The sequence below is a fragment of the Apus apus genome, chromosome 20 (assembly GCF_020740795.1).
Source record: "Apus apus isolate bApuApu2 chromosome 20, bApuApu2.pri.cur, whole genome shotgun sequence".
NCBI lineage: Eukaryota > Metazoa > Chordata > Aves > Apodiformes > Apodidae > Apus > Apus apus.
In genome coordinates, this window is record NC_067301.1 from 6,088,263 (window position 1) to 6,105,340 (window position 17,078).

At 53.3% G+C, this 17,078-nt stretch overlaps 2 protein-coding genes across 2 annotated transcripts; both read right to left on the reverse strand.

The window, feature by feature from the left end:
* Nucleotides 1-3,407: 3,407 nt before the first annotated feature.
* Nucleotides 3,408-6,146, reverse strand: LOC127393044 (claudin-16-like). Its single transcript, XM_051637679.1, has 5 exons — nucleotides 6,033-6,146; nucleotides 5,592-5,694; nucleotides 4,417-4,581; nucleotides 4,082-4,273; nucleotides 3,408-3,493 (listed from the first exon to the last, which is right to left on the reverse strand). The coding sequence occupies exons 1-5, from the start codon at nucleotides 6,144-6,146 to the stop codon at nucleotides 3,408-3,410; spliced, it is 660 nt and encodes a 219-aa protein (XP_051493639.1).
* A 5,600-nt stretch (nucleotides 6,147-11,746) lies between these two features.
* On the reverse strand, nucleotides 11,747-16,535 carry CLDN19 (claudin 19). Its single transcript, XM_051637130.1, has 5 exons — nucleotides 16,313-16,535; nucleotides 14,596-14,760; nucleotides 14,351-14,438; nucleotides 13,753-13,899; nucleotides 11,747-11,871 (listed from the first exon to the last, which is right to left on the reverse strand). The coding sequence occupies exons 1-5, from the start codon at nucleotides 16,533-16,535 to the stop codon at nucleotides 11,820-11,822; spliced, it is 675 nt and encodes a 224-aa protein (XP_051493090.1). The 3' UTR covers nucleotides 11,747-11,819.
* Nucleotides 16,536-17,078: the final 543 nt, after the last annotated feature.

The window sequence follows — 17,078 nt, forward strand, 5'->3', positions numbered from 1 at the left end:
AGAGTAGCTTGATGTCAGCAGCAGCCACAGACATCTCCCAGCTGTGAGATCTTAGGGGCTCATTCTTCAAGGGCTGGGATCCTGTTCTGTTGTTGTGCAGGTGGATTACCTGATAGCTTACAGTGTTCTCTGTGTGCTGTGTCAGCCTTTGTTTTATTCTGGTGTTCATCTTAATGGTTAACACAAGATGGATGAATTTTTAATATGGTGGGATTCAGAGAAACACCCAAGATGGCACTTGGGTTGCTCTTCCTGTTTGTTGATAGTATTGGAGAATATAAACTGTGGTTTCTGTGGTCTGAGCAGTGACTTTCTGAAGCCACACTGCCTAGGTTAGGCACAGGTAGAAATCTGCTCTTCAGCCATCTTCTGAAGATCTTCAGTTGTCCTCCTGCCTTCCCAGGGGTTATCTCAGAGTTCAAAAGCTGCATTTCCAGGCTGGTCTCACAGGACTGGAGCTGTGTGTTGGCTGCAGAGCCCAGTGGGAGCATCTCTCCCCAGGAGGCCAGTGAGGGGACAGGGTTACATGGGATTCCATTGTGCTTCAATTTAAAGTTTTCTCTTTCTGGAGTGCTGTGCATTTGTGTTTCGTGGAACATGGCTGTTCTGGTCACTGAAAGTGGGCTGATGAGTGGCAGTGTAGTGGACAAAATACCTGTGTAAGCCTCTGACACCTGTCTGATCTTTCTTTTTCCTCTCTTTTTCAGTTTAGTCATCAAAGAAAAGACTTAAGAAATGAAGAAGAAGAGAAAATGAAATTCCAGCAATAAGAAATGAACAAAAGAATTGGAACTGAAGACCTTAAGTGCTTGCTTTTTGCTGTTGACCAGATTACTAGAACTATCTGCATTATCTATGCAGCATGGGGTTTTTATTATTTTTACCTAAAGAAGTCTCCTTTTGGAAACTATAAACACGTTTTTTAAAAGCCTGTTTTTTCTCAATATACCTTTAAAGGTTTTTAAATTGTTTCATATCTGGTCAAGTTGAGATTTTTAAGAACCTCATTTTTAATTTGTATGAAATATACACCTGATTTTTTCAAGTCAAACTGCAAGCATCTGTTAATAAAGGTCTTAAAGAATTGCCTTGTGTGCTTAGTCATTTTAAACTCGCTTCTGGATGAGGGGGTTTCAGTTTAGTGTTCATAAAGGATTGGGGGGAAAATTGCTTTTATTTCTTCAGGCATTCAGGCTGTTGAGGTAAAATGTAAAAAGAAGTGTTTGAGCCCTATTGCAGCTGGCTGGGAAGTTGGGTGAAGAGAGATCCTTGGTGTCAGTGCAGTGCATCCCCAGGAGTTCTTTTGCTGCCATGTCCCAGCTGCAATTTGGTTGTCAGAAAACTGAGGTGATGTGGGGGTTCTTGAAAAAAAACAAAACCAACACCATCAAAAAACCCCCAGAACTTCAACTAGCACAGCTGGTCTTGTTCACTTAGAACGTGTTTTGGTACAAGTGAGTTGCAAGAATTGCTAGTGAGTGGGAAGGGGAATGGAGGGAAAACCAGGGTTGGTGCAGGAACGTGGAACCTGCAATGCTGGGGGCTCTGGTGTCTGCCCAGGCTTGGTTCAACCATCCCACTCCCCTCTACGTGGGCTGCCTCTCCTCTGGAGGCAGATTTTGGAGAACCCAGGAGCCTTTCCAGGTGGTGACAGGCCCCTGGTGTCCCTGTGGTGTCTGACCAGGCAGTCTGCCAGCCCTTGGGTTGCAGAGCATGGAAACAGTTGCACCTCGCAGAGGAACTGCCTGTTGCTGCACCTGGGGCTGGGGGGGCTGCCCCGGGGACTTCCCCAGCTCTGCCAGAGCTCTGCTCCCAGTTGCTGCTCACACAGCCCCACAGCTCACTGGGCTGGCTCTGGTAGCATCAGTTAGAAATTGCTGGTGATGAACATGCCTGGCATCAAGCACCTAGTGGGTGAGCATTGCTCTGCTGGCAGGTTTGAGAGCTCTCCTTTCTGTGTGCTCATGAGCTCTCCCGTTGTGTCCTGCCAACTCCTGCTCCTCCTAACTTTCCCATGTGCTCCAGTGCCAGCCACTCCACAGGGCTGGTAGGTCCTGCTCTCTCACTCCTGACTGCCCATCCTCCAGGTGTGCCAGCCAGGAGCTGCCCATCCTCTGGACCACAGACACCCTGCTGGGAGCAGCAAACTGTTAGTCCTGTTCTTTGTCACACAGCTCTAGTGATTGGATTTCTTAATTGTTTGTTTGTTTGTTTTTCCAGGTCCCAGGGGAAAAAATAGTAGCTTTTAAAAAGGTGGTAATTTCCTAATTAGCCTATGCTAATAATAGACTAACAAAGCAAGACAGACTTGCTGTGTCCTGCAGCACGGGAGTGGGGCCAGTGGTGGTTTTGCACAGCTGCAGTGAAGCAATAGAGGAGCTGCCTCTCAGCTTCATGTGAGACTAGAGTGATGGCCCCATCTTCCCTGGGACAGACACTTTGGGAGGACCCTTGAAACTCTTCCTGTGTGTGGGGGGCTGGTGTTCTGCAGGCTGCCTCTGTGCCTGAAGTGCTGCTGCAGGTCTCTGCTGCAGGAACTGTTTGTAGCTGTGGGGCAACGTCTGCTCCAGCCAGGGGCTTGGTCTGCTGCCTTTTGGTGTCTCAGAGCTCATAGTGAGGAGCTTGCTTCCCAGCTTCCCTGTGCTGACATGGTTTCTGTGCTCACCATTGGGTGGGAAGTGAGGAAATGAGGACAGAAACAGCATTCAGCAATTGGAAGGAGTGGGGTCGTGATAATTTTGGAGTCCAGTTTGTTTTCATCGTGGTTTGCAAGTGAAGGTGGTTGATAATTCACATGAGAAACCGAATTAGAGCACCTGCAATAGGCTTCAACCTGACTTGCCTCTACGTGCTGCTGTGTCTGGCTGCAGGGTTCTTCCAGGGATCCATCACCCAAGGATAAGATTAATGCTTCAGGCTGCCAGCTTCACCCAGTTTTTGGGTGCAAACCCTGTGCTGCCAAATTTCTGAGAGCAAGGGCAGTTTCCAGCAGGGCTGGTGCAGGGTGACCAGGGCTGCCAGCCACGTGGAGCCAGTGTTGCTCCATCAGAAAAGGCTTCCCCCTGCATTCCTCAAAGCAGCAGCTGTGTCAGAGAACCTCCTTTGCTCTCCGAGTCCCAGCAAGCTCCCCAGGGGTCTGGAAGCATCTTTTCTGAAAGGAACACAATTCTGGGGTTTGTTTTCATGGAACCTGGATGGAAGTGTAAAAAGAAAAAAGACCCCTTCTGAGGGTGACTTTTGGAACACCCTTGCATTTCTGCAGCCGCTGATGCTGCAGCTCGTGTGCCCCTATGATTGGAGCCTTAAAGCAACCACAGAGATCTCTTGGTGTAGGTGATGGTGCTTTAATAGGGTCAGCCTGTGAGGAGAGAGTTGTCCACAGTGGGGCTGGGGGCAGGAGGTGCCCATCACACACGGGAGTCCATGGCATACATCTTGCTGGTGGTCGTTCGGGGCTGGGGAAGCCTCTTGGGTTGCCAGTGGCTGCTGGGGTCTGCGAGGAAAGAGTTGGGCTTGTGTCATGTCCATCTGCAAAGCAGGGGGGCTTGGGGTGCACCACAGCATGAGGATGTGGCAGGAGATATTAACCCAGTCACCCCGTGCTGTGTGGTCAACTTCCACCCCTTGGGACCAGACAAGGGCTGGAGATGATGCCTGGCAAGGCATCACCTGCCCCATGTCCCTGGTGACCCCCACGGCCAGATTGCCACTGGCACATCCTTGTAGCCACTGGCACATCCTTGTAGCCACTGGCTTAGGCTGTGGCTGGTCACAGTGATACAGCTCCAGCACAGCCACTGCTGTGGGTAGAGAGGTCAACACACATTCACCAGGACTTTGAGGTCCCACAACTGTGGATGGAGCATTTTTGCACCCCCTTGGTGCCCTTATGGGGTCCTCACTCAGCACAGTCCTGCCTGGAACGCCCCAGCTGAGGTGCACAGGCAGCTGTGAGGGGGCTCCCCTTGCTTTGGCCGGACCCTGCAGTAAGTGCCTGCACCCTCTGAGCTGGTCCTTCACCCCGTGTCCATCCTGCAGGGCCAAAAGTTACTTAAGGTGGGGTGGGGTGGGACAGACTGACCTGCGCGGGTGTAGAGGCAGCAGGTCAGCAGAACAGATGCCATCAAGCAGCCCGTTGAACCAGCCATCCCCAGCCAGCATGACCACCCGAAGTCATAGTGGACTCCCAGGAATATATTGTGTGACACCAGCGTGGCCCTCTCCACATACACATCTACTGCATACCACACGGAGCCCACCAAACCCAGAAGGCCTAGGAGGAGGAATGGGGCTGGTTAAGAAAGGACCATGCAACCCCCCCATGCTCCCCAAGACCCCCTGAGGGGGGACCCCTGACTCCCAGCATCCCTGTGGGACATGAAGTCCATCTGCCCCTGAGCTCTCCCAGCCACATACTTGCAACACCAAGGATGACACCAGCCCCATAGCACATCTTCAGTTTGACATGAGGCTCTTCCTTGAGGAGCTTGATGCAGTCAAGTCCAAGGATCAATGTAGCCAAAGCCAGGCCAGCCAGGAGGTCCCCTGTGATCAGCAAGGTCCTTGTCACCACAATCTTCACTGAGCAGGGAAGGAAAAAAGCCCAGAAAAGGGAGTGAGGTATTGTCAGAGGAACTGGTCTCCCCACTCCAGATTGCAGTCTGTGTCCCTGCTGGAGTCATCCAGCTCTCCAGTGGTCATGTCCATAGGAGATGTCTACACTAGAAGCCACCAACCCCATGCCTACCATGGTGCTGTAGGCAAGGTGCTTACCAAACTCAGCTGAAACCTTGCAAGAGGACTGAATAAGCCCTTTATATCATGTAAGTTATTAGACCAGCTCAAGGCACCAAACAATCTAGGTGCACCAATCAGCACCTGGGATGTGGTCCAGGTGCTCGAGACCTTCTTGCACGGGCTTCAGCTGAAGATGCTGCTGTCCAGCCTGTCTGGTTTTTCCTCCCAGTTGTGTAGCGGGTGTTTTGAACAGCAAACATCAACATACCACTGAACACCAGGAGAGGTGGTGGGGTTGGCATCCCCAGCTGTGTGCAGCGTGACTCCTCCCTACAAAGCTTTGTCCCCAGAGCAGCACCATAGCCCTGCTTTAGTCCATGCTGACCTCTTGTTCCCTTGTTCACTGCCTGAATTTATGTTGTCCCGTGTCATCACCCTATAGGAGGGTTCTTCTGTGCAAGGCAAGAAGTCTCCAGACCAGGCTATGAGCTGTCCATGAGCTGAGGACACAAGTGGGAATGGCCCTCACACCTGCAGGCAGCAGTGACAGGGTTGCAAACCCCACCATGCCCCGTAGGGTAGGAGCTGCACTTGGGCTCTGTGTGCCAAAACACCTTTGCTGTCAGGTGGCACAGCTTCATGGCCTCTCTTCTGCTTGGTGACTCCATGGCAGGTCTGGCTGAACCCTGGGTTCAAGCTGTGCTAAAGGGGCAGGAGACCCAGAGAAGCCCTGGACCTGCCTTGCTAACTGGTGGAAGTCAGCCCTCTGCATGAGGATCATCACCTCAAAAAAGGTAAGAGGGAAACCTCTCAGCTATGAACTTGAAAAATGCCTCCAGGCCGTGGTATCTTACCTGGATGGTCTGCCAAAATGGAGTCATACTGGTCACAGGTCCTGACCCCATCCTGCATGTTGGTGACACACTCCCTCCAAAGCCCCCGGCATTTGTGACTTACCTGGAAGCAGAAGAAAGACACCCAAGGAAAAAACACCAACAAGCACCCCAGCTTCCCAGAGATACCCCAACCCAGCAAGGCAGATCTGCAGGCTATCTCCTCCATAGCTGGACACGTCCCTCTGACTCTCTACCCATGCCATGGTGTTTGTCTTCTCCTTTTGCTCCAGCATTTCCCTGTCTCTCCAATCCTCTAATCCTCCAACTCATGCAGAAAGCAGTGGGTTTGTCCCACCATGTCCCCTTTCCAAGCCCGTGGAGACGTGGTGCAGCCCCGTGGATGTCAAGGCACTCACCTTGCTCCCAGCTGCTAAACTTGAACATGGTTGCTCTGCTCACCTCCAAGCTGTCATCTGCATTCACCATCCAGCAATCCGTGCACGTGGCAAGGAGCAAGAAGAGGGTTGAGAGAAGAGCAAGAGCAAAGGCTGTCATCTGCAGGGCTGTGCTCATGGGGCCACCTGCAAGGACACAGAGACATCTACCACCTCTGCTCTGGCCACTTCCCAGGTACCTGATCCATCAAGAGCAAAGTGCCACCTAGGCCAGGGAGTCCTCTGGATCCCTCTGAGTGATCTGGGCCCCATCTGATGGGTCTTAGTGCTGCCAATATTATCTCATACCCTGAAGAGGGGTTGAGCAACCAGGTTTGCATAAAGGTGGGGCCTTTAGGGATACATTAATTTTGGAGTGGAGTGGAGACATACCCCCATCAGGTTGCTCTCTAGATGTCCTCTCTTCCAAACAGACCATCTGAAGTTGCCAACCATTAGTACTTGCTCTTTGCAAATCAAGAGCTGGAAACTGTTGTCAACCTACTACTGTTGTCAAAGCCTGTGATCTGAATGTGTGTCTCCTGATATCCTGAGGTTTTCCAGATGCCTCCAGTGCTGCAGCCATGTGATGCAGTGGGAAGATCATCTACCTTTTCTTGCTTCCCCCCCCCCACAATAAAAGCAATGAAGTGCTGAAACATCCAGGCTGGAGCACAAGCAGATGTGCCACGGAGGTGTCCTAAGCTCAAACTGCAAGCCCAAAGAGAGCATCTCCCATTATGGAGGTGGATGAGGGCTGCTGGAACTTGATGTGAGTGCCCTTGAGTGCTGCCAGGGCTTTCCAAAGACCAAAAAAGGATGGACCATCGTTGCCAGAGATGGAGGGACTCTTCAGAGAGGGGACCCGTGCCCAAGGGGTGGAATGGAGGACACGGTATCTCCACAGCCTGGCCATGAGTCTTGCTTTGCTCTGTCTTGCACCCCAAGATGCTAAATATTTTAGTGCCTTGAGCTGCAACCCCTGAGACAGCCCTTTGAGCAGAGAGGTTCCCGTGAGTAGGTTAATTAACGAAACCTCATGGGTCTCTGAGCTGCTTGGGTTAATTATGCTAGGGTGATGACTCTTCACCAGGGAAGAGTTGTGACCTTCAGCCCGACGCTGCCCGCCCTGGCGTGGCACTGCCTTGTGCAGCTGAGGTAGGAAGGAATTCTCCCACAACATCCCCTCCTGGCATGTCACTGGGAGCAGAGGCACCACTGACCCCACCTCTTCAGGCATTGCCACCAGCTCCAAGCTGAGAGTGTCAGTTATTAGCAGGCAGCCTCTCAGACCCTAATTTACACTGGTTTTTAATTTCCCAGACTCCCTTCTGAGCTAGCTCTCTATAACCTTGGGGTTTTTTTTTCCACTAGATCCTGCCTGGTTTGGAGCTCTTGAAGAAAATCTGTTCAGCCATTTGAGCCCTATGAGCAAGTAAAATAAGAGAAGGAAGAAAACGAAGCAAAACCACGACCTGAAACTGCAAAGGAATAAAAAAGGGCTCAGGGGGGAGCGTTACCTTCACTGCAGGCTCATCCTTGCTGGGGTGGGACGGTGGCAAAAGATCCTTGTCCTCACTGTCTGGGGAGGTGGCTCTTGAAGGTTTTAAAGGGCCGGGGGGATGTGGTCCTGACCCCAGCGGGTCAGAGAGGGGCAGTGCAGTGCCTGCTGGAGCCTCTGCTGGGGTATATAAGGTTTCTCTGAGGCACGTCAGATGGGCTTTGTGCTCCACAGCATGATGGGCTTCCCTGTGGTTAAAACTCTTAATACGGTGGAAGCAGAGCCTCTCAAAAAAATATCACATGGGGTAACCCGTGGAAACCCGCTGGGAACACTCCCCAGGTGGGAGACTCTGTGTCCCAGGTGAATATCCCACAGTTTCTAATTAGAACTTTTAATTACTAACCCAGGGGCCTGAGATATGCTGGGTCCCCAGGTCTGGTGCGAGGGAATCGGAGTAATAGAGGTGGCTGGAGAAAGAAGCTCAAGTGTGAGTGGGATAATTAAAACCCCTTGGTCAGGCACGCAGCCAACAATTAAGCCCTTTTCATTTTTCCCATGAAGTGGAAAACAAGCAGTAACCACTGCAGTGGGTAATGGCTCGGACAGCGTGCCTGGTCAGTCCACAACAAGGGTTTTGTGATCCTGGGAAGTTGTGTCCTGGCTGCCTGGCCCTTGGAATTGCCCTCAAACCTGCAGGTTTGCTAGCTGATCCCTTGCTATTTGGAAAAAAAAATTGGGTTTGCTCCCACTGTCTTGTGTCGTGGCACCTCCTGAGCAGCCCTGGGATCAGCCTCCCCTGCAGGGCCATCCCTGCACCCTGCTCACCCAGCCCCACGGCAAGCACAGGGAGTCACAGAGTCATGGAATGGTTTGGGCTGGAAGGGACCTTCAAGATCATCCAGTTCCAACCTCCTGCATGGGCAGGGACACCTCCCACCAGCCCAGGCTGCTCCAAGCCCCATCCAACCTGCCCTTCAACACTGCCAGGGCTGGGGCAGCCACAGCTTCCCTGGGCAACCTGGGCCAGGGTCTCACCACCCTCACAGTGAACAATTCCCTCCTCATGTCTAATCTAAATCTCCTCTCTTCAAGTTTAAACCATCCCCCCTTGTCCTCTCCCTCCCTGCCCTTGTCCCAAGTCCCTCCCCAGCTTTCCTGGAGCCCCTTCAGGCACTTCAAAGCCACTACAAGGTCACCTCAGAGCCCCCTCTTCTCCAGGCTGAAACATCCTTATTTCCATTTGACAGGTCATATTTAAGAGATGCACTTGGGGGTTTTTGAGTGTGGTGGGTTTTTTTTTGTTGTTGGTTGGTTGTTTTTTTTGTTTTGTTTTGTTTTCCCCTGATGATAATGCTCTCTGCAGCACTAAACAGGGGGAGGGATTTTGGCAACACCCCTGGGTCTTGGCAAATCCATGAGCTTCAGCCCTGCCGAGGCACCCGCTGGCTGGACGGCTGTGGCTGCTGCTGCTTTGTTGTGGGTTCTCCTGTTTTCCCAGAACTTCAGCACATGGCAGGTCCAACACTCAGGCATGAGTACTGAAATGTCCAGGAGGGTTTCTGTGCTTTCATTTCATTTTCATGGGCTGCATCAAAAGACACACAGCCAGCTGGTCAGGAGAGGTGGTTCTCACCCTCCGGTCTGCTCTGTGAGACCCACCTGGAGCTCTGTGTCCAGTCCTGGAGTCCCCAGCAGAAGAAGGACATAGAGCTCCTCAAGCATGTCCAGAGGAGGCCACGAAGATGATCAGAGGGCTGGAGCAGCTCCCCTGTGAAGACAGGCTGAGGAAGTTGGGGTTGTTCAGCCTGGAGAAGAGGAGGCTCCGTGGTGACCTTAGAGCACCTTCCCAATATCTGAAGGGCCCTACAAGAAAGCTGGTGGGGCTTTTGACACGGGTGTGGAGTGGGAGGACAAGGGGCAATGGTTTGAAGCTTAAAGAGGGGAGATTCAGGTTGGATATTAGGAAAAAGTTCTTCCCTGTGAGGTGGTGAGAGCCTAGCCAGGTTGCCCAGGGAAGCTGTGGCTGCCCCATCCCTGGCAGTGTTGAAGGGCAGGTTGGATGGGGCTTGGAGCAACCTGGGCTGGTGGGAGGTGTCCCTGCCCATGTAAGAAAGTTGGAACTAGATGATCTTGAAGGTCCCTTCCAACCTGAGCCATTCTATGATTCCATGATTTTCCATCACTTACATTTCAGGAACTTGGGGCACTTGGACATCCACGACATGAAATTCTGGTGTAGCCCCAAGCAACACAAAACTGCAGGTGCATGCCCTGGGGATACCCATAAAAAGGCTTTATTTTTCTTTTCTGCTCATTTAAACAGTCTGTTGATTATCTATCAAACTAATCAGCCTTGTCAATTATCAGCTGAAACCTTTTGGAAGTTTCAAAAGATACAGGCAGAGGGGCAGATCTATCAGTCGTTGAATAATGAAGATAATTTCCCTGGTTAATGAAGCTGATAATCTAGGTTGGTAAAACCAGTTTGCTAAAAGAATTGTGCTGACAGGAGACCCAAATCTTTGTGCTGGCAGGAACAAATGAAAAGAAATAGAGATGTTTCCTGTGATGGGACCATCTCATGGAGGTGGAGGAGTCTTGGTAGGGCACGTCAACAAATAAAATGGAATCAAGATTACTAAAAAAACCCCCAAAGAAACCAAAATGAAACCACCATCAAATAAAAGCAGTCGTGGCTCAGAAATGTGAGAAAAGCCCCTTTGCTTGTGGAGCAGCTGCCCAGGGCAGCTGGATATAACAAGGATTGTTGAAATGGATTTTTTTACATTATGCTAATTTATTATCAAAAATTATCATTGTTTTTCTCCTACCCTGTTACTCATGTGGAATTTATTCTGCTGCACTTTGGTGAGATTTGCCCTGATCTTGGGGGGGATTGGGGGTGGATTTTCCTTTTCCCCCTCATTTCTGCCTATGTAAAACTGAACATAATTTCACAGGGGTTTGTATTCTAGCAAGAGGTATGACCAGGGAATGAAATCTTGATCGTTATGCTGATTTTATTAAAGAAAAGCAGTGTACTGGGGAGGGGGGGGGGACAACATTTCAGGCTGGATGGGGTGGGGACTGAGGCAGATGCCACGTGTTGCAGTGCGCCCGGCGTCCCGTCCCCATGTTTTATCCTGCTTTGCCCTGTGCAAAACACACGAGGGATTGTCTGGAGGACAGTGGGGGCCTTTATACCCCTGAGCATGTTATTGCTGCTCAGCTCTTTTTTTCCCACCCACCCTCCTCTTTGTTGTGCTTCCAGCCTGCGTGTCCAGCCCCAAGGAGCCTTCGGGTGACTCATGCGGATCTCGTGGGAGCCTCCAAGGACCTCAAATCCCTGCTCGTGGAGATGGGGTATGTTTGTAGGCCAGGTGCCAGGAGCTGGGTGAGGATGCTGAAATAAGAAACTGGATGTGCAAAAACCCCGGGTGGAAAGTAGAAGACCCCAAGGAAAACCAGGGACATCATCATGTGGGGGAGGGGGGGGGGTGGGTTCTCCCCCTTTGCAGGGAAAGCAAAAACCATCTTAAATTAGCAAAATGCCTAATTAGGCACAAGCCAGTTCTGAACGAATGGAAAATGGGTGATAATAAGGGAGAGCCCAGCTCTGAGGGTCCAGAAGAATGTGAGTAAGAGGAGGGTGCTGGTTGCACTTCAGCCTTGGGAGGAGCCCAGCTGAGGAACCCGCTGGAAGCACAAGATGCTGGGTGCAACCCTGCTGCATGGACATCTGGGCTTCCATCATGGGTCTGGCTTTCAGCCAAGCAATTTTTAAGGCCCTATCCCCTCCTCTGAGGGGCAACACGTGGCAAAAAGGCACAAGACACTCAGCTGGCACCTGCCCAGGATGGCAAAACCTGCGCAGCATGGGGAGAAGTTGCTTTGACCCAGCCAAGGAGCCACTTGCAGGGGGCTGGGCCAGATTTGGAAGGAGGGGGGGGGGAAACAAAGAGACAATTTTAGGAAGGCACCCAGGACTGGAAATATTTTAATACCACTGAGTCACAATTTTTAGTACAAACAATCAGCAAAAAAAAAATGCATTTAAAAATCCCAACGGGTCCCATCCCCACAGCCACGCACGGAAAAGTTAATGCAATTTTGTATTAAAAGAATAAAACCACTCTTGTACAGAAAGCTGGACTCTTGGGATAAAAATACCACTTTAGATCGATTCTTTTTTGAAGCACAAGTATTCCTTTTCAATCCTTACTGCAGGAGCTTTTGGTGTGCATTTTTGGAGTGGAACCCCCAGAAGTCGGGCTCCACCAACCAAGCACCTGATGGGTGAAGACAAGACTATAAGCACTGTTCTCCCCTGATGGGTGAAGAAGACATTTTTACAGGGGGTCTGCAATTTAAAAGAGAAAGAGGGATGTTAGTCCCAGGTGAGAAAGAGAAAACACACCCTCTGGACAAAAAATAGCATCACTTCCCCTCCAGCATGGACCAGGACCCAAAGCGGTGCATGGACATCAAACACTATAGAGGGAAATAAAATCAAAAATTAAATAAAATCATCAAATCATAGAATGGGTTGGAAGGGACCTTCAAGATCATCCAGATCCAACCCCCCTGCATGGGCAGGGACACCTCCCACCAGCCCAGGTTGCTCCAAGCCCCATCCAACCTGCCCTTCAACACTGCCAGGGATGGGGCAGCCACAGCTTCTCTGGGCAACCTGGGCCAGGGTCTCACCACCCTCACAGGGAAGAATTTCTTCCTAATGTCTCACCTAAATCTCTTCTCTTCAAGTTTTGATCCATCACCTCTTGTCCTCTCCCTCCCTGCCCTTGTCCCAAGTCCCTCCCCATCTTTCCTGGAGCCCCTTCAGGCACTGGAAGCTGCTCTAAGGTCTCCCTGGAGCCTTCTCTTCTCCAGGCTGGACACCCCAACTCTCCCAGCCTGTCCTCATAATGACCCTTTGGATCATTTTTGTGGCCTCCTCTGGACACGTTCCAATGGGTCCACATCTTCCTTGTGTTGGAGAAGAGAGGAAAATAAAATCAAGCCGAAGAGAATTTAAAAATCAGCTCCTCCAGCTAATTTGGGTTAAAAAGAATTAAAACAATAAAGAATAATCAAGCTCTTTGGATCATTTCTGCTGTTTGGGGCAGGTTAGCTGGCATAGCAGGAGCAACATGGATGGACAGATGGAGACAAGGGGAGTCTTGGGGGGGTTTATGGATGAAATCAGAGCTGTGGTGCTTGCAGAGCCGTTAGGAGCCATCAGGACGAGGTACAAGGAGGTGGAGACAATGAGCACGTTGGTGTATGATGACTTCACCGTCAGCTCCAGGGAATGGGGGCAGGAGGGGGTGGGAAAGAGGGATTTGGACTCAGCAGGGAGGCATCAAAACTGATGTGGCTGTCCATCTGCTACCTGACTGGATCAGGTAAAATAAAAACAAACCGCTGGTTTGTGTTCAAAGCCCCTTTTTTTGCCTGCTTTAATTTGTCCAATGTTATTTATTCTTCTGCTTAACAAGGCCACATACTTTCTCCCTGTGCCTGGTGAGAAATAAGCCCAGGGCAGCCCTGAGCTGGCAGAGCTCAGCTGGAACCCCAGCAACTGGGCAGCTTCTAATTCCTTGTCTGCTCGAATCAAGAATTAACAATAATAATAATTAATAATTGATAATAATAGTAATAAAAATTCTAAATGTTTCCTTTGGGTAGCAGTGAGGCAGAAGCATCCCTCTGCCAAAAGTGGGGACAGGCCTCCTTGAGCCCCAGGTTGGGCTGGGTCTGATACTTGGTGGGCTTCATCCTGGGAAAACCGAGCACTGGCTTCGCTCCCCACTTGCTCTTGACACCAGGGCTGCAGGATGCCCAGCCCGGGGAGTCACAGCACAAAGCACCTCCACGCAGAACCTCCCAGGGCACCAGCACCAAGCCCCTGCAGGGGCCAGCTTGGCTCTGCTGCTGCCTGTGCTCCACAGCATGTGTGGCAGACACGGTCCTGCTGCCCACAGCCCGGCCATCCCTGTGGGGGCAACCCCTCTGGATGGGGCGAGCAGTGACAGCTACAGGAGCTGTGACCCCCCCAGAACACCCTGGTTTAGAGGACGGTGCTGCAAACAGTTCTGAACCCTGGAAGATGAGGAGGAACAGGAAGGTCTCCTGGGGCATCCGGGAGCCACGCAAGGTGGGAGCGCCGGGGTCTTGCCTGTTTTTGGGAGGGGAGGGAGGCGTTGGGTGGCAGGAGGGCAGGGTTAGGAATCAGACGTACTCCCGGGCCGTGGAAGGCTGTGACTGCTGGTAGTACTGCTGCCCTCGCCGCTCCTTGGTGGGGCAGGAGCAGCACAGGAGGGACCCCCCCAGCACGGCGAGGCTGGCAGCCCCCCAGCCGATGAAGAGAGCCGAGCCGAACTCGTACCTGCAGGGAGAGAGAGGGGAGCATCAAGGGAGGGGGGACAGAAAAGCCAGGAGGGCAAACTGAAACAGGCACAAGGATGCTTGAAGGCCTGACTACAGCAACAGGCAACATCGAGGCACAAGTTGGGTTGTCTTCTCTCTGGCCATTCCCATCTTTCATGTTGGCTGGATCCAGCTACTAGGCTTCCCTGTGCTTTCATCCTCTCTTGGGCTGAAGCTCCAGGTGAGCACTCTTGCTCTCTCCCAGATCAAAGTCGGTGGTGGTACCAGCTACAGATTTTGTACCTGGGAGACCTTCTGCACCACAGCAGCTGTGGGATAGCATAGGTCCCACCACGACTACTCAGCGCATCTGCCTATGACCCCGTGGTGCCAGAAGGGGCAAAGTCCTGCAGGAAGCACAGCAACAAGGTGGGATTTGGATAAAGAGCACCCTCCAAGCTTGGCTTTACCTGGCGTTGACGGGGACAGTGCTCTCTCTGAAGAACTCGTAGGTCACCTGTGTTGCGTACAAAGACACGGCGGCCAGGGTGCACAGACCTGGATGTCAAACATTGAACATCAGCAACACCCAGTCCATCACCAGACCAGCTCCTCACCCTTTTTTTTTTTTTTTTTTTTTCCCCATCAAACAGCTTTTAGAAAGTGTTCTGAGTTCTTCTCCATCAGAGAGGCCCAAGGGTTGGAGCTGCCTTACCGGAGAGGACGAAGAGGATGCCACCAGCAACAGCGATGCGGCTCTTGGTAACAGGGTCCTCTTCTCCAACTTTGGTGCATTTCATGCCCACCACGCTGACAATTATGCCGAAGAAGCCCAGGAGGAGAGAAATCACCATTAGAGCCCGGGAGGTCTGGATGTGAACTGCAAAGGGTGGGAAGAAAAGCCACTAGCCAGCAAGTGCTTCCAGGGAGAGCCGGGCTCTCCCAAAGCAAGGTCACCTTGGCCTGTGCTGGGGATGAACCTGCCCTCAGCCCCGTCACTGCTGAGTGGCTCCTGGGTCCCCCCCCTTTCTTGCACTGCTGGGGAGACCTCAGCTCAACTTGGGGCACAGCTCCCAAAGCCTCTGTGCTCTTCCTCTGCCACACTCCTCCTCACCATGAGTTCCCAGGCTGAGAAGCACTTGGCTTGCAGCAACACCACAGGCAGTGATGCAGAGCACTGGGGGTTATGATGTCCCCACGGGGCACTGGTGGTCCCCAAACATGTTGCCCACCCCGGTAACCAAACCCATAGGGCCAGGGCAGGTCTCAGGCACACAAAGGGGCTCAAAGCCAGGGAGACCAGAGGGGCCCAGACCCCTCCGGTGTTGGGAGCCCAGAACAGCTCAGATCCCAAAGTGGAGGGGAGAGGCTTGGACTCACGTGGGGGCTCATACCAGTGGGGGGCAAAGGGGGCTCAGACCCTTTTGAGGGGGGCTTAGGAGCATTAGAGGGGCTTAGACCCCTGGCTGAATGGCTCAGACCTGCAGAGGACACAGATCTCTGGGGGGGCCAGGGTTGTTCAGAGCTGTGGGGCCACTCAGATGTGGAGAGGGTACAGACCTGCTGGAGTTGGGGTTTCCATTCACAGAGCTCAGACCCATATTGGGAGGGGGATCAAACCCACAGAGGGCTCAAACCCATATTGGGGGGATCAAACCCACAGAGGGCTCAGACCCATATGGGGGGGGGATCAAACCCACAGAGGGCTCAGACCCATATTGGGGGGGGGGTGGGATCAAACCCCCAGAGGGCTCAGACCCATATGGGGGGGGATCAAACCCACAGAGGGCTCAGACCCATATAGGGGGGGATCAAACCCACAGAGGGCTCGGACCCATATTGGGGGGATCAAACCCACAGAGGGCTCGGACCCATATTGGGGGGGGGATCAAACCCACAGAGGGTTCAAACCCATATTGGGGGGATCAAACCCACAGTGGGCTCAGACCCATATTGGGGGGGGGGGGAATCAAACCCACAGAGGGCTCAGACCCATATGGGGGGGGATCAAACCCACATGGGGGGATCAAACCCACAGAGGGCTCAGACCTATATTGGGGGGGGGTGGGATCAAACCCCCAGAGGGCTCAGACCCATATGGGGGGGGGGATCAAACCCACAGAGAGCTCAAACCCATATTGGGGGGATCAAACCCACAGTGGGCTCAGACCCATATGGGGGGGGATCAAACCCACACGGGGGGATCAAACCCACAGAGGGCTCAGACCCATATGGGGGGGGATCAAACCCACACGGGGGGATCAAACCCACAGAGGGCTCAGACCCATATGGGGGGGGGATCAAACCCACACGGGGGGATCAAACCCACAGAGGGCTCGGACCCGCAAGGGCAGCTCGGAAACCCAGGGCAGCTCCGTCCCCCCGGAGGCAGCGGGGCAGCTCCCCAGCGCTCCCTCCCCCCCTGTACCCACCGTCGAGGGAGAGCAGCGAGTCGTGCAGGCGGCACTGGACCTGCCCGGTGCTCTGGGCAGCGCAGCTCATCCACAGCCCCTCGTGGAGCCCCACGGCCGTGATGATGGCGTCCCCGGCGTACGAGCTCTGCCTCCACTGCGGCAGCACGGCCGCCGCCAGCGCCGACACCCACCCGCCCAGCGCCAACAGGTACCCCCCCAGCTCCCGCGCCCCGCCGCCCATCGCCGCCGCCTCGGGCCGGCCGCGCTGCCCCGGCCCCGCCACGGCCCCGCGCTGCCCCGGCCCGCCCCCGGGGAGGAGGGAGAAGCCGTCGGGGGGAGCTTGAGGGAGAGGATGGGGGGGGGCAGGACCGGGCTGTGGGTGTATTGGGTTCTTGAGGAGGGAGAAGCCGTCGGGGGGGAGCTTGAGGGAGAGATATGGGGGGGGGAGGACCGGGCTGTGGGTGTATTGGGTTCTTGAGGAGGGAGATGCCGTCGGGGGGGAGCTTGAGGGAGAGATGGGGGGGGGGGGCAGGACCGGGCTGTGGGTGTATTGGGTTCTTGAGGAGGGAGATGCCGTCGGGGGGAGCTTGAGGGAGAGATGGGGGGGGGGGCAGGACCGGGCTGTGGGTGTATTGGGTTCTTGAGGAGGGAGAAGCCGTCGGGGGGAGCTTGAGGGAAAGATGGGGGGGTGGGGGGGAGGACCGGGGTGTGGGTGTATTGGGTTCTAGAGGAGGGAGAAGCCGTCGGGGGGAGCTTGAGGGAGAGATGGGGGGGGGGGAGGACC